Source organism: Parus major, chromosome 2, assembly GCF_001522545.3.
Source record: "Parus major isolate Abel chromosome 2, Parus_major1.1, whole genome shotgun sequence".
Taxonomy (NCBI): Eukaryota; Metazoa; Chordata; class Aves; order Passeriformes; family Paridae; genus Parus; species Parus major.
In genome coordinates this window covers 17,823,079-17,837,844 of record NC_031769.1, presented here as the reverse complement: position 1 = coordinate 17,837,844, position 14,766 = coordinate 17,823,079, and the positions used below count along the sequence as shown (strand labels likewise).

The window sequence follows — 14,766 nt, the reverse complement described above, 5'->3', positions numbered from 1 at the left end:
CCGGCCCCGCGCCGCCGCCGCCTTCGTCTTCCGCGCTTGGGCTTCCTCTGCGCCGGGGGATGCGATGCGATGCACGGGGGAAGGGGATGCGCCGGACCGCGGCACCTGGGACGCCGCCGCGCTCGTCCCCGCTGACCGGTCCTCTGTGTGTGTGTGTGTATTTCAGAGCCGCTCCTCGCCACGCCAAAATGCACCGAACAACCAGAATCAAAATAACCGAGCTAAACCCCCATCTCATGTGCGTGCTCTGCGGCGGGTACTTCATTGATGCAACGACCATCATAGAGTGCCTCCACTCCTGTAAGTACGACCGGGCGCTCCGCGTTTTTCCCCCCCGCCGCTTCCCTTCTTTCCCGGCATCCCGGGAACACACACGAAAAAAAAAAAAATCCCCCAAGCCCAAATCCCCCGAGGGGCTCGGGACCGACGCCGTCCTCCTCCCCGACGGGAGGGGAAGTAGGTGTTCCAGCCGCGGTGCAGATTTTCTGAGGACGGCCCTACGGTCTTTGTTAAAGTAATAATATATGTACTATAAGCGTCTCCTTTTCATGGTAATTGCAGCTTATTTGGGTAGTTGTTTAGCTTAAGCAGCGTGTTGCTGACAATGGACGATTTGCTCTAGCTTGCATAGTTTAGAAAATCGCACCTTTATCTATGCATATCTGAGCGGCACCTAGGAGCATCACTAAAAGCCTGTGGTGTTTGACTTACAGTCTGTAAGACCTGTATCGTGCGTTACTTGGAGACCAGCAAGTATTGTCCTATCTGTGATGTCCAAGTTCACAAAACTCGACCGCTTTTGAATATAAGGTAGGAGAAAGTTGCACGCTGCATCTCTCGTTTTGCTTTATATGGGAAGACCAGCAGTAGTCGGTGTCAATGTTATCTCTAGGTCTGCAATTTAAATCTGAAAGGACTTGTCAATTTACAAGCTACCTCGTGTTTATGTGCTCTCTTTGGAGTTCCTTCACTGACTGAAACTGAAGATGCCTCTAGATGTGAGACAGAAAGTTTTTGTTGGTCTGTTTTAGCATGCACCAGTCACTGATGCCTCTTCCCTCTCCCCCATTCCCCTTTACCACTCCGACAGTTCTTGCCTCTGTTTTCTGTATCTCCAAGACATGCATCATTCCAACCACAGGTCTTAGTCATGAATAACTCCTGCTGCAACTTCCCAAACTAGGAGGCAAAAGCCTTTAAAATATCATCTGCCTTTCAGAAACTTTTTTGTTGTCAGCACTGAATTTTGCTCTCTGTACTTTCTAGGGAGGACATGTAGTTTTTAAGGCCTTCCTTCAGTCTGAGAGAGTTCTTTTTCAATTGTGGTAACATGGATTCTGGTTCAGGGCGGTATTTAGAGCAGGGTTAGTTTGATTACAAGGTCCTGTAAGTTAACTTTTTATGACTGGCTTCCCACTTTGTAGAAGATGCCTCGTTGTTATGAAAGTTTATAAGTGAGGAGCTGCCATTTGGATTAAACTATTGCTTCATCTGCTTAATTTTATGTTGTGGGGTTGTTCTTCTTTCAGGTCAGATAAAACTCTCCAAGATATTGTATACAAGCTAGTACCAGGCCTTTTCAAAAGTAAGTAGTTAAATCAGGTATTTTATTAAGAGCAGAAAAACAAAATCAGAGCCGCTATCCTATATCAATACCGTGAGTTGCAGAGTAACTACTAAAAGAAAAATATATGCTTTTCCATCTAGATGAAATGAAAAGAAGAAGGGATTTTTATGCTGCTCATCCGTCGGCTGATGGTAAAAGCTTCTCGTTCGCAACTTTAATATGTGTAGCATTGAGCTAGATGTTTTACTGTTTCCTTCTTAATTTACAAGTGATGTATTACCGTCACAGAATTTTAAGAAGTCAGCATAATAAAAGTTTATTGTTTTAACAGTCAGGTAGCTTTCATTCATTATCTTACTGTGAAGATTTTTTTTCTTGTTACTGAGAATTGCAATTCTTCCTGATTTGAATTTCAAAATGTAAATTATCGTGGAAATTTCTGTGCAGCTGCCAATGGCTCTAATGAAGACAGGGGAGAAGTGGCTGATGAAGACAAAAGAATTATAACAGACGACGAGATAATAAGCTTATCCATTGAATTCTTTGACCAGAATAGGCAAGTTCCAGAATGGCAAAATTTTATGTTTACCTGTTTGATAGCACCTATATTTATTATTTGTTGTAATTGTATAATTTCTTCTCACAGACTGGAGCGAAAAGGAAATAAGGAGAAAGAAAAATCAAAAGAAGAGGTAAATAACTTTCCTTTACTCTAGAGGAAACATATCACAGACACACACAACTTTGGGGCAGGTCTGTAGCTGAGAAAAATATGCAGTTATGTGTATCTAGAACAAAGGAAGCACACCTCCTGTTATGGTACTAGGTACAGAAGAGCTGAAACATTTTCATACAGCTGCATATGCAGCCAAGTTTTTAAAATTAAAAATACCTGCAGTATTATTTCTAAAGCAGAATATGATTTTCTGTCAAAGTCTGTGAAAAATATGTAATAATTTATTAAAAAATAATATGCATTGCATAGGTACCCTAAAAGATACTAAATATGATACAAATATTTGCATACATATTTAGTTACAATTTTAAATTACTTTCTCTAGAACTGTAATTGTCGCTTATTTCCAATTTGCCCTCCAAAGACAGCAGGCACTGTTGTATTACAGTTCATAATTTAGTAAGGTGCACTTTTTTCAACATGAAACCTTAGAATACATCATTGGTGGGAGTAATTGCTCATTCTCAGTAGACTGATTTTCTTTACTATGCCACTAGGTGAATGACAAAAGATACTTGCGCTGCCCAGCAGCAATGACAGTGATGCATCTAAGAAAGTTCTTGCGGAGTAAGATGGATATACCTAACACTTTCCAGGTACCCGTGGGGAAAGAGTGATTTTTGTTTGTTTGTTTGCATTCTTTGGGGTTTCTTTTGGTATGACTCATTTTCTCATTACAGCCAGTCGCAGCAAGTGGTAGCAGCCAAGTATTTCTGGTGTGTGCCATACGTTACTTGGTTTATTTTTAAAATATCTGTCTGTAGAGTTCAGTGACACTGTAATTTTTTTAGTGCTGTAAATACCAAAGTATTAAAAAATTGCTCCTTGATGTATTTGTGATATCTGTGACAGTGGGGCTATTTTTACCTCAGAACAGTCATGTGATAGGGGTAAATGCCTGGATACTCCTTAATGAAAGGGTTTGTATCTTGCACAGATCGATGTGATGTATGAAGAGGAGCCTCTGAAGGACTACTACACCCTAATGGATATTGCCTACATCTACACCTGGAGGCGGGTGAGTATTTCCAGCGTGCTCCCAGGAGGGTGCAGGTCACAGCCTGGGCAGGGCACTTACCAGGGTCTCCCTTTTGCTTTGCAGAATGGGCCTCTGCCCTTGAAATACCGCGTCCGACCTACTTGCAAGAGGATGAAGATCAGTCACCAGAGAGAAGGGTTGAACAACAGTGGGGAGCTGGAAAGTGACTCTGGGAGCGACAAGGCGAGCAGCCCAGCAGGAGGCATCCCCTCCACCTCCTCCTGTTTGCCCAGCCCCAGCACACCAGTCCAGTCTCCTCACCCCCAGTTCCCCCACATCTCCAGCACCATGAATGGCACCAGCAGCAGCCCCAGCAGTAACCACCAGTCCTCCTTTACCAACAGAGCTCGGAAAACATCAATAAATGGCTCCTCAGCCACTTCATCTGGTTGATGCGCCAACCAGGCTACCACCCTTGCCCCTCCTTTATATAGATCTCTCCATGCCATTACAGCTTTATAGATGCTAATCCATGTGACTATCATCCAAATTGCTTTCTTTTGTAGTAACACTGAACTTGGCTATAAAAGGCGGACTAGGTGACATTCAGGATGGACGTTAATGGAAACGCAAGTTTGAAATGTAAATTGTTTTCAGAGGACTGGGAAGCAAACAAAAGTTACACCTTCACCTGTTCTGAATGATGTGGAGTTGTTTCTGTCCCCATCATCTGGAGCCAGGAGACTCCAGAAGTCAATACAAATCTTGGGAAGTAGTTTGTTAATCCAGACTAACTCCTCCATTGCGTTCTCTTTGATTGTTATTGTTCTTATACTGTTTTGTGAACCTGTAGAAAGCAAGTGCTTTTTCATCTTGAAATCCAACAAAATTGAAAGAATATGCATAGAAAAATGCATATATGTAGCCATGTCACTGTGAATAACAATTTTTGCGTATTAGCCATTTTGATTCTTATGTTGCATCTTTTACTTCTCTGTTGCTGCGCAGAACCGATCAAAAGAAAAGTAAACTTCAGTTTTACAATCTGTATGCCTAAAAGCGGGTATTACCGTTTTATTTACTGACTTGTTTAAATGATTCGCTTTTGTAAGAATCAGATGGCATTATGCTTATTGTACAATGCCATATTGGTATATGACATAACAGGAAACAGTATTGTATGATATATTTATAAATACTATAAAGAAAATATTGTGTTTCATGCACTCATGATATGGTTGTTAAATTTCTAAACTGGTTCGACCCTTGCAGATGCCGCCTGTTTGAGCTTTGCTCATACTGCAAGAAACACGTTGCGTGTGAGAGCTACAGTATTGGGAAAGCACATTCAAGTCTCTGATAACCTGGAGGCAATTGGCAATCTTAAAAGGATTTTACTTGCTTTGTATTTTCTTTTTTTTTTTTTTTCTTCCAAGTGGAATATTTTTACTTTACCAAATGTTGAAGTGATACAGTGAAAAAAAAAATAAATCAAGGGACGTGGAAGTTTTAGACCTGTTTGATTACCTTTTTATTATTTGGTGTGGTGGGACTGTGTTTTTAAAAGCACATGGAATCATTATAGAAGCCATAAACTATTTGATATAAATTTTAAGGAACCAGCAAGTGGCTGGATGAAGGCATTTTATCTAAATTTGTTTTAATATATATGTATGTGGTACAGTACTAACTTCATTAAAATTTAACTGGTACTTTAATATTTCCAATAAATTGTGGAGAATGCCTTCTCTTCAATGGCCTGCAAGTAGGTGCATTTCATTAGAGGCTTCTAAGGGTGGAGTTTTTTCAGTAGGAGGAACTTTTCCACCATAAAATATGAACAGCCCAGAACACTTTTCAGTTTGTGCTTTGCTTTGGTCGAACTTTGTGTGTGTTCATCACCCATCAGTTATACATTTGTGAGGGTGTTTATTCTATATGGATATTGTTTCATGTTTGTACGGAAAAATTGTAGTTAAACATTTCATTGTCTCCAGTCTGCAAAAGAAGCACAATTCTTATTGCTTTGTCTTGCTTATAGTCATTAAATCATTACTTTTGCATATAAATTGCTGTTACTTGTCCTGCTTGTTTTTATAGACCAGGTGATTGCAAATCCTCCACAAGGTTATTGCTTATTGATGTAAATGTCTTGTTAAACAAGAGTTGATATTTTTTCCTGTAGTAAACATGTACAGTTCAATTTCAACAGTAAAAACTTCAGTTTTATATACACGAATAACTTTCATTTATAGCTGATCAAAGAAATAAATAAAAGGGATAATTCATTGAAAAGTAGCAAATTACCTCTGTTGATAATGTGGTGTTAAAGGACAAACATATTGTTCTCATGGGAAGTATTTCTGGGTGTACCAAAGATTTTAGTGAACAGCATAGTATAGCATACTAAAATAACAAAGCGGGGGGAAAAACCCTCTAGAAATTGTAGTGATTTTCTTTGGTAGCCTGTCTTGAAAACATTTGCTGTTCTTTATTTGACCCCGATTTATTCTTGAAAATAAGCAAATGGTGCATCCTCACATCCCAGTCAGCCACAGGTTTTACCTCCTATCTGCTCAAACTTAGCCCCTTTTAAACTGCACTATCTGGGAAGGGAAGAACTTGATTTTTTTTTTTTGTGATGGCGAGTGCCGTGTTCTGCCTGTGCTGCCCTGGATTACTTTTTAAAGCTTCAGTAGAACTAAATACGTTTTAATATAAAGATATCTCTCAATGTGACTGAATGTCTATCTTGACACGATTGCCTCAGCTACATGAGTGAATCACACTGTAGTGGTTGAATTATTTATCCCAAAAACCAGCGCTGAACCTGCAGCAGAGGCTTGTACGTTAGCACACTGATCAAAATGTGCTTAATTTTACTCGAAATAGCAGTTAATCACTGCTGCTAGCATCAATACGGAGCTATTCTCGGTCTTTGTGGAGTGCCCGTGAAGCACTCTGCAGTGAAACATGAGTTGGTTATTTCTCTTCGAGATTTTCTGAGCTCTTAAAGTATTTTCCACATCTCCCAATTTGACATCTCCTGTGTGAACAAGAACAAACGCTGTAGTAGCTCTCTTGCCGAGCTGCAAAAGCCGCCGAGGATGTTTGTGCTGCCATGTGAAACTTTTGGTTTGTTGCTGGCCCTGTGCAGATGGCACTGCGATGCGTATATACTGCTAAGCACAACTGGGAGGACGATCAAAGATAGCATCTTGGTGTTCTACTTGTGAAGCTGCTATGTCAGCCTTCCCGGTTTCACAATATTTTCCTTTGCATATACATAGTGACAGGTTTTCCTTTCACATGTACCTAAATTCTCCCTGATAGGAAAGAAATCTCTGCTCGGTGCAAGTAAGGGGAACCTTTTCATTATCCGACGTTGCGTTTATATAGATGGGGGGATAAAGGCGAAGTCTGCTGCGTTTTCCTGAGCTTGTTCAACAAGCAATCTGGTCAAGGACAGTGGCAGGAGTGGTCTATGCCGGCTGGAAAAGGATGTTTTTCTGCCTTCGTCTGACCAAATTTTCTGCCCTGGTTCAGCTGCCTGCGGCTCCAAGCAGCGCTTTTGTGTCCGGCAAGAATGGGGACCCAGCCCCGGGGAAAGCAAGAGAGAGGGAGCAGGGAAAGCAAGAGAGAGGGAGCAAGAAAAGCTCCATACGCTTCTGGAGAAGACGGACAGAAACAGAGAGACGGAATGCAGAAATAGGAACGGAGAGAAAAAGGAGCATGACGAGCTTGCTGAACCGAGATGGCTGTCCCCCAGCACTGACCACTTGTCTCAACAACCTGCGCCCCTGACTTCCAGAAAACCGACTGCGGCGGGCGGGTACCGCCGGCAAATTTCCGACACCGGCAGCGTCCCGTGGGCAGGAGAGGGAAGCGGCGGGCGGCACCACCGCGGCGCCGGGGAACCGGGCGGCACCGGGGGAGCTGCAGGAAAGCTCCAGCCGTGAGAAAACGACGCTCCTCGATTTTTGAATGATGGGGGGCACAGAAACCCGACGGCGGAGGCAGCGGCAGCGGCGGGCGCCCTTCCCGAAGAGGCGATGCCTTTGGTCCTCTGGCCGCTGCCGCCGGGCCACCGCCGTCGCCTCCGCCGCCGCACCGCTGCCCCAGGAGTCGCTTATTTCGCTGGGGATTTTCAAAGCGCGGCCAAAGCAAGTCTTGCCATGGCCGGTACAGGGGCGAGCTCTCCTTCCTTCCGCCTCCGCCAACCATGCGCCTCTTTTCTTCTTCTCCGCGGCCCCGAACCGCCGGTTCCTTAGCCCCGGCGGCAGAGTGCTCCTGCCTTCCAAACATCACTTCTGGACTGTTCATCTCTCACCACGCAGGAACTCCTGCAGTTCCGATCTTTGCCACCAAACTGGCTGACGACGATCGGGTTGTCTCGTCGGGCCGTGCTCCGATTTCTGGCTCCGGAACGGGGCGGTCGGCGGCGGCCCCCGCCGCAGGCACCGCAGCGGGAGGAGGCTTGCGGCAGCCCCGCCGAGCACCTCGCACCCTCCCAATTTTAAAACGGTGAAATTCTGAGACAATGTTTACTCAGATAAGTGTTTCCTGTTTCCGCTGTTAATTTTTAACGTTCTTGCTCCTACTCTGGGTACTTGAAAAGGATTTCCTTTATTTTACTATAAACAGTTTATTTTTCATCTTTTCTGCCCGGCTCCTACCCGGAGGACGCCTGGAGAAGAACCTGCCCTCACTTCCCAAGGGCTGCGGATCTCCTCTTTCCGCAGCTCAGTGTCGTTGCCCCGTTCCGGGAACTCCGACCCACGGCTGGTTCGTGTTTTATTAACTCAAGGATGGCAAGGATTCTGGCAGCGAGGATTTTTTCCAGCTCGGTCCTTCACTCGCTTTCCCCGAGACCAGCAGAGGAGTCCGGCCAGGAGAACAGAAAAACTTGGAAAGCACGGTGTGGACCAGGCAATTCTCGTTCTCGCCGTCTTTGGGGATGGAATAGTTGTATTTATTTAATAGTGATGATGTGGGTTAAAGACAAAAAAAAAAAAAAAAAAAAAAAAAAAAGAACAGAACACCATCAATGTCAGTAACGGGTAGAGAATGAAGGACACGTAACACCCACGGCAAAGAAGGTTTTCCTGCCGGGGTTGGGCAGGGAGAGGGACTTCCATCCCCGCTCGCTGCCGCGAAGCCGCGGCCGCGTCGGGCAAGACAGCAGCAGTCACGGAATGGCCGCGAGTGGCGGTGCCGAAGGCGGGCGCTGCCCCAGGGGTACGAGGAGCCCGTGGGCCTCCCCGCCGCCGGCCGGGCGGCCGCTGCCCACCCCGGGAGCCCAGCCGGGAGCTGCGGTTCTGCCGCGTTTCTCTCCGCGTCGCCTCCGGCGGCGGGAACTCGGCTTCTCGGGCCGGGGTGGAAACGTGGCGCTCGGCGCTGCCGGTGCCGCGGGCGCGGCCGGGCCCCCGCCGGCTGCCCCTCCACGGGCGGGCCGCCCCGCTCCGCGCCCCCCGCGCCCGGGCAGAGGCCATCTTGCGCCTGCGCACCTCTCGCGCCCGCGGAACTTCCCCCGCGCCGCCAGATTCGAACGGGGCTGCGGGGAGCGGGACCCGCGGGGGCACCGCCGGCAGCTCCGCTCCGCGCCCGGACCCCGCCAGCGCCGCCCCAGCGGCCTCCGCCGGCGGCCGCGGCGCGTGCACCGTAACGCCTTTGGCAGCTCTCTCTCCCCGAGTCCGGCCGGGGGTCGGCGGGCACGCCTGGCAGGCAGCACCCCCGGCCGCAGCCGCCCTTCGCTGAGGGGGTAGCGGTGCCGCCGCAGGCTCCGCACCGTCCTGTGTCCGCTCTGCCTTTCCCCGACTCCTGGCCTTTAGGGTGCTCCGGTCAGCCCGGACATCTGGGGATGTGCACAGCGGGACGGGAGCATTCCGGGTTTTCCAGCCGCGGGGCGCCGCGGTCCTGTATCCCCGTCCGCCCCGCCGCAAGCACACGGCCTCCCGCTGAGCCCGGTCGGCACCAGCCCTTCCCGGGCACGGTGGGGCCTCGGGGCGAGCCCACCTCCCCGAGGGATAGGAGGGGGTCGCGGTAGCCATTTGGCGTATCTATTTTCATGGCCCGCAGTTGAATATCGCACCTTGTCTAGAGAGACAAAGGGCTGCATGTTCCTATCGCCGAGGACAGGCAGATCCCTTCCCCGTTCCGAACGCCGATGCTCTCAGCGGTATGGAGGGGGTACATTTCCCGGGAGCGGCCGGATGAGAACTCTCCAGTGGCAGGGAGGCACTTTTTAATAGCAGAGCAGCCAGCAGCCCTTCCCCCTCAGCACCCGCCACCGGGCTCCGCGTCCCCGCTGCCTCTCGGCCACCACATCCCCGGTGGAGGAGGCCGAGGCCGGGAGGAGCCGCCTCGCATGCTGGGGCCCCCGCTGAACGCAGAGCTTCCAGGCACTGCTGCCAGCGGTGGCATTTCTTACTCCTCCTTCTCCATGTGCTGGGGATGCTCGAGAATTGCCTTCCCAACGAGGCACTTTCTGATCTGTGAGATAATATCGTGCAGCTGATGGAGGCCTCCGAGGTGAACTGAGTCTACAAAAAATTAATAAAAAAACCAACCCCAAAACAAACTAAGCAAACCAAACAAAAAAAATTCCCCCAAAACTCAAACACAAAAATCAGAAAAAAACCCTAACAAAATAACAAAATCCTCCACACTCCACCAAAGAACCCCCAAAAAACTCCACATACACAATCCCAAAACTTTGAGGGGGAAATAAGGAAAACATTTCCAACAAAAAAAAAAAAAAACAAACAAAATAAAAACCAGAAGAAAGCCCAAAAACCTGAAATCAATATACCCAAAACCCTACGCTAACAGGGTGCGGAAAGGAAGGTGTTGGCATGGACAAGGTGCGGGAATGCTGAGCGAGGGATGCCCCTGCGAGGCAGCTCTCACTGCGGTGGGTGCGGAACCTGCGCACGCCCTTCGTAGGTTCCCGACACCGGCAGCGCGGAGCGGAGCTGGGGTGCGCGGTGCGCGGAGCCGCAGTTCTGCCCGGCCGACGGGTGCTTGGATGTAGCCGGTCGGGACATGTCCCATCCGAAGGGATGGCACTGCGGTTCTAGGCTGGCTGCGAAGGGCGAAGGGCTGCGGCTGGAGCCCCAGGGGGCACGGCGCTGCTGCTCCCCGGGCTGGGGCTGCGCTGCCGAGCAGGCAGGGAGAGCCCCCAGGCACGGAGGAGCTGGCAGCAGGGAGGACGGGTGGAAGGGAGGCAGGGGCTCAGCGCCGGGAAGGATGCCTACAAGCCATGAGCTGCCATTTTGTCTCTTTTAAGAGGGTTGGCTTTCCCCTGTCTTGGAGCGCAGTGTGAGGCGGTGGCAGCATCTCCCTTCGCCCTGCCCTCCTCGGCCGTCCCGCAGGGAGGCAGCTCGGGGCGCACGGGAGGTCCCCTCGGGAAAGCGCCCATCAACCCCAGCCTTCCCAGCCCCGGCGCTTTCCCTGCCACCTCCGCCCTAGGTGCTCGGGGTTTGCAGGCTGTTCAGCTGATTTGTTGCTAATAGCAACCACACGACAGCGATTTGCAGCCTTTGCTGCTGCCAGCGCCTCTCGTTACACCTTCTTCTGCAAAGCGGGCTAGAGTCGTCTGGCTGCTGCCTGTCCCCACCCCTCTAACCGCAGCAGCCAAGGACAATAACGGTGCAGGAGGACGGGACGGCCTCGGGGCGAGCTGCGGGCTCCGCTGGGCACCGCGCAAATTTGGTCCTTCCACATCAAGAGCTAAATACTGGCTTTCAGCCGCAGCCGCGCAGGCTCCGCGCATTTCGCATTGTGTGGTAGCATTGTTGAGAGCTGCAATTCGACCGGCGCGGGGGGGGTGGGAGAAGCGCTGCTGGGTTTACATATGTAGATGCGGGCAGCGTTCAGCGCCAAGCCAACACTCACCCTCCCCCGGAGCATCAGACACAAAGGAAGACCTCGTTCCTTTCAAGTCCCCAGAATAAATTAAGCTCCGGCTTTCAGTTTTGGAACGTCCCAAAAATATATATTTTTTTTAATGCCACTGCACAGGCGCTGACGGTTCCGCAGGAAACCAGAGGTGTAACCATATGCACGTGGTAAAAAGGGCTCAGCCCTACCAGCTAATATTTCCTGGTCTCATCCTGCAAGTCAACCTGACATGTTTTGCCTTTTTCCGGTTTATTTATCCCTTAAAAATTTCATTCAGCCTTTCCTAGGGTAATGGTGATGCACCAATCTCCATTAGCCAAATCTGTACCATTTACACGTTTACAGTTACAAATATCTGCTCAAGTGCCAGCGTCGTCCTCTTGGGTGAAGAAAAAGGAGAAGTCCTCCTTCTAGTGCTTCTGAAGTGCCTCGACGTTTCTGTCTTCTCCTCACAGAAATAATTTACTCTTTAGGAAGGTCTTACAAACCAAACTCGCCGCCGAAAATCCGGAGAGGGGACCTCAGAATGGCGTGAGTCCCTGCAGCCCCGAACCAAAGCTCAGGGAGAATAGAGAGAGAACTCTCCATTCCTACGGTCTCTCTGAAAGAGTTTTTGCTAAAATCAGGTAATGGCACAGCCCAATTTAAATTTAAATTTTAAAAAGAAACTATTAAAGGTTTCAAATTAATTTTAGTAGAGGCTATTTGTGGAGTTGGATATTCTTCACCCAGTGTACTCTTTTCGAGAGAGCTCTTCAGTTGCCTGCATCCTATTCACTCCCACTAACCTTTCCACGTTAAAACTCCTGGCTTTTAAAAACCCAGCACTTCCAGCTCCGATCCGTGGGAGAGTTTGCTCGTTGCTTTTCCCACCAGATGAGCTGAGTCGTGCAAATACGGGATTAAAAGCTGTAATTTCTGTAACCCTATGAATATCTCCTCGACTCCTTGAACAATTTGCCAGGCGCGTGGCAGGTGGAGCAGACCCTCCAGAGGCAGATAGGGTGACCCAGGTCCCCGCCGATGGGCGCGGGGTGCGGCCGGGGGAGGTTCGGCTCCAGCCCGGGTGATCTGCAGCCTCGGCGGGCGGTCCCGGGGGCCTCCCGAACCGCTGGGGAAGCCGCCGCACCAAGGCAGGGGAAGACCTCACCTTTTAATGGGCGTCGTGCAGTTTTAAGCCGTAGTGGAACATCCACGGCTTGACCAGCGGGGCATGAGCCGTCGAGGGGCAGGGAGCCCCGTCCTGGACCGGCCACCCAGTGCCATTTCAGTTGGGGGTTCTTGCCGGGGGGGACCCGGCGGCTCCCGGAGCTGAGTCACCTGTTGCCTCGCACCCGCGGGGACGAGTCCGAGCCGGGAAAACCCACGCCCTCGGCACACCTCACCCCAAAAAAACCCCAGGAGCAGCTTCGCCCTTCCCCGTCTTGGGGAAAATGATGCTTCCCCGCCGTTCCGGGCGCATTTCCGACTGAATCAAAGTCTGAGATTAAAGAACACCCACCAGAAAGAGAGGGCACATTATTCATTTGGACAACTGTTGCCTATTCCCCTGGTCTCCGGTTTATTTTTTAAGCTGACGTGTGCGGTAACGCAGTCATTACTAACACCACCCACTTAAGGATACAGGTTTCCTACTAATGAGCACCCCAGCAGCAGGCAATAAAGTCTCACAACTACGTCATTTCCATAAATGATTTTCCGTCTTCTGTACTTTTGCGAGAACCGGTGACATTTCCGTAGACCGCATTTGCATGGCGTTTATTCCTCATTATTATTATTAACCATGTGAACAGACTTAGTATCAAGCACGAAGTGTAACAGCAAGTCTTGGTGGTACTCAGGGTGCGTTTTGTTGTTCCTTATCTAAACATTAGACTTAATTAGACAGATAAATCAATTTATCTGTAATCGACACATCTGCTTTTTTTTTTCTTTTTTTTTTTTCTTTTAACCTCTGGAAGTAATTAATCACCATTTGTTTATTTTTTATTTAACTTAGGAACAGAAATAAGTATAAAGAAATGTGTTTAACAGCTGTTGCCTTCTCAAGTACACATGGTGAGAATTTCCCAAAATATTTTCTGTGGCAAACGACCTTCTCACCAATCTGATTTTATTTGTCTCCTTTATTTATAAAGAATAGCACACCGCTTGTTTAATTTGTTTGCTTAAAGAGATATCTTTTTTCCCGCACTAAATACTATTGGAATCACGTAGCTCATTTTAGACCATGATATTGTGTATGTTAACCCCACTCTTTTCAGCTGAGCAAACACAGACAGGAGTTTTAAAAAATTTAGACTTCTCTCTTACACTTTTCTAAACTTTTAAAAGGCAGCTGAAGTACCTCCAGCGTTCCAACTTTAAGGTATGAGACAAAACTTTATATTACCTATCAGATAATATATTTATATAGTGTCAGTCGTCTGATTTTGTACATTTACAGCTTTGCAGGACAAATTATTAACCTATGAAATCTTGAAGCCACTATTCAATAGTGTGTGGCTACAGAAAGTGACATTCTTTATTGACTATTAACTCTGATTTTCTGTTGTGGATCACAATTTCACTTGGAGCAGCCTGATCGATAGCAGAGCTAACTATTACCTTCATCCACAAGTATCCTGCGTCTTGGGATTCGCCCTCAAAAGATACTGGGGGAGATGTAGAGTCTATTTCTCTTCAAACCCTGATAACACTGGTATAATTTTCCAGTCCCACCGCATTAGTTACATTAGTTGCTGTACACACCTCCAAGGTTGTGTTTACTCGTAGATGCAACCATGTCTTTGCCAAAGCAGTTATGAAGAGAATTATTCGTAATTAGTCCTTATGGCCGGACAGCAAGATGGGAGAAAGTGGAAGGCAGTGCGCAGCTTATCTATCAGGATGATACGCTGCTGAGAAAAAAAAAAAAATTACCATCCCACCCCCCTCCATTATGGTGCACAGGAATAACTTGTGTCTGTGCCAGGCAGAGCCAGAGAGCTGCTGCCGGACAATCCTTTCCCGGCCGTGCCCCTGCCCCGAGAGAGCGGATGCTGCTCCCGGCCACCTGCAGCCGAGCAGGGCGGAGAGCTGCCGCTGCGCGAGTCTTCTGCGCGGGTGGCTGCGCTCGGGCAGATCATTAATTGCGCTGTGGATCGTCTGAGAAGAGCCTTCTCTTCCAGCGGGGCACGGCGCTTCTTCTGCAGCACTTTCCCCGTGGCTCCCGGCGGAAGCGGTGGCTGTAGCCCACGGGCTCACCCCTGCGCGTCCGCGCTGCCCACACCGGCCCGGCGCCGCCGCGCTCCGCGGCCCTGAGCGGGGCAAGTTTATTGCCCGTGAGGCACACAAACCCCCTGCGTGGGTCGTCGCGGCGGCGTAAGGCAAGAGCGGAGATCCCCGAGGAGGAATCGCGTCGGTGGTGAGAAAGGAAAGAAAAAACTAAAATCAAAGAATGCCACGTCCCGAAGAATAAAGGCGCGGCAGGGAGCGAACAGCTTTGAGCTGCCCTTATTTTTCCTTTTTAATTTTTATTTTCCCTCCGTACCCAGGGAGCGGAGGAAAGAGGCAGCAGGTGGAACCCAGAGGACCTGCCGG

General features: G+C 48.9%; 1 protein-coding gene across 1 annotated transcript in view; it reads left to right on the top strand.

Moving 5' to 3' along the window:
• LOC107198302 (polycomb complex protein BMI-1) overlaps positions 1 to 5,491 on the top strand; it is a 10,781-nt gene extending 5,290 nt beyond the window's left edge. The window contains exons 2-10 of the mRNA XM_015615213.2: positions 167 to 300; positions 714 to 810; positions 1,530 to 1,585; positions 1,708 to 1,758; positions 2,015 to 2,123; positions 2,214 to 2,259; positions 2,801 to 2,899; positions 3,241 to 3,321; positions 3,406 to 5,491. Of these exons, the coding sequence (XP_015470699.1) occupies positions 189 to 300; positions 714 to 810; positions 1,530 to 1,585; positions 1,708 to 1,758; positions 2,015 to 2,123; positions 2,214 to 2,259; positions 2,801 to 2,899; positions 3,241 to 3,321; positions 3,406 to 3,735 (981 nt within the window). The 5' untranslated portion in view covers positions 167 to 188 and the 3' untranslated portion in view covers positions 3,736 to 5,491. The remainder of the gene's footprint in view (positions 1 to 166; positions 301 to 713; positions 811 to 1,529; positions 1,586 to 1,707; positions 1,759 to 2,014; positions 2,124 to 2,213; positions 2,260 to 2,800; positions 2,900 to 3,240; positions 3,322 to 3,405) is intronic.
• The last annotated feature ends 9,275 nt before the right edge of the window (positions 5,492 to 14,766 follow it).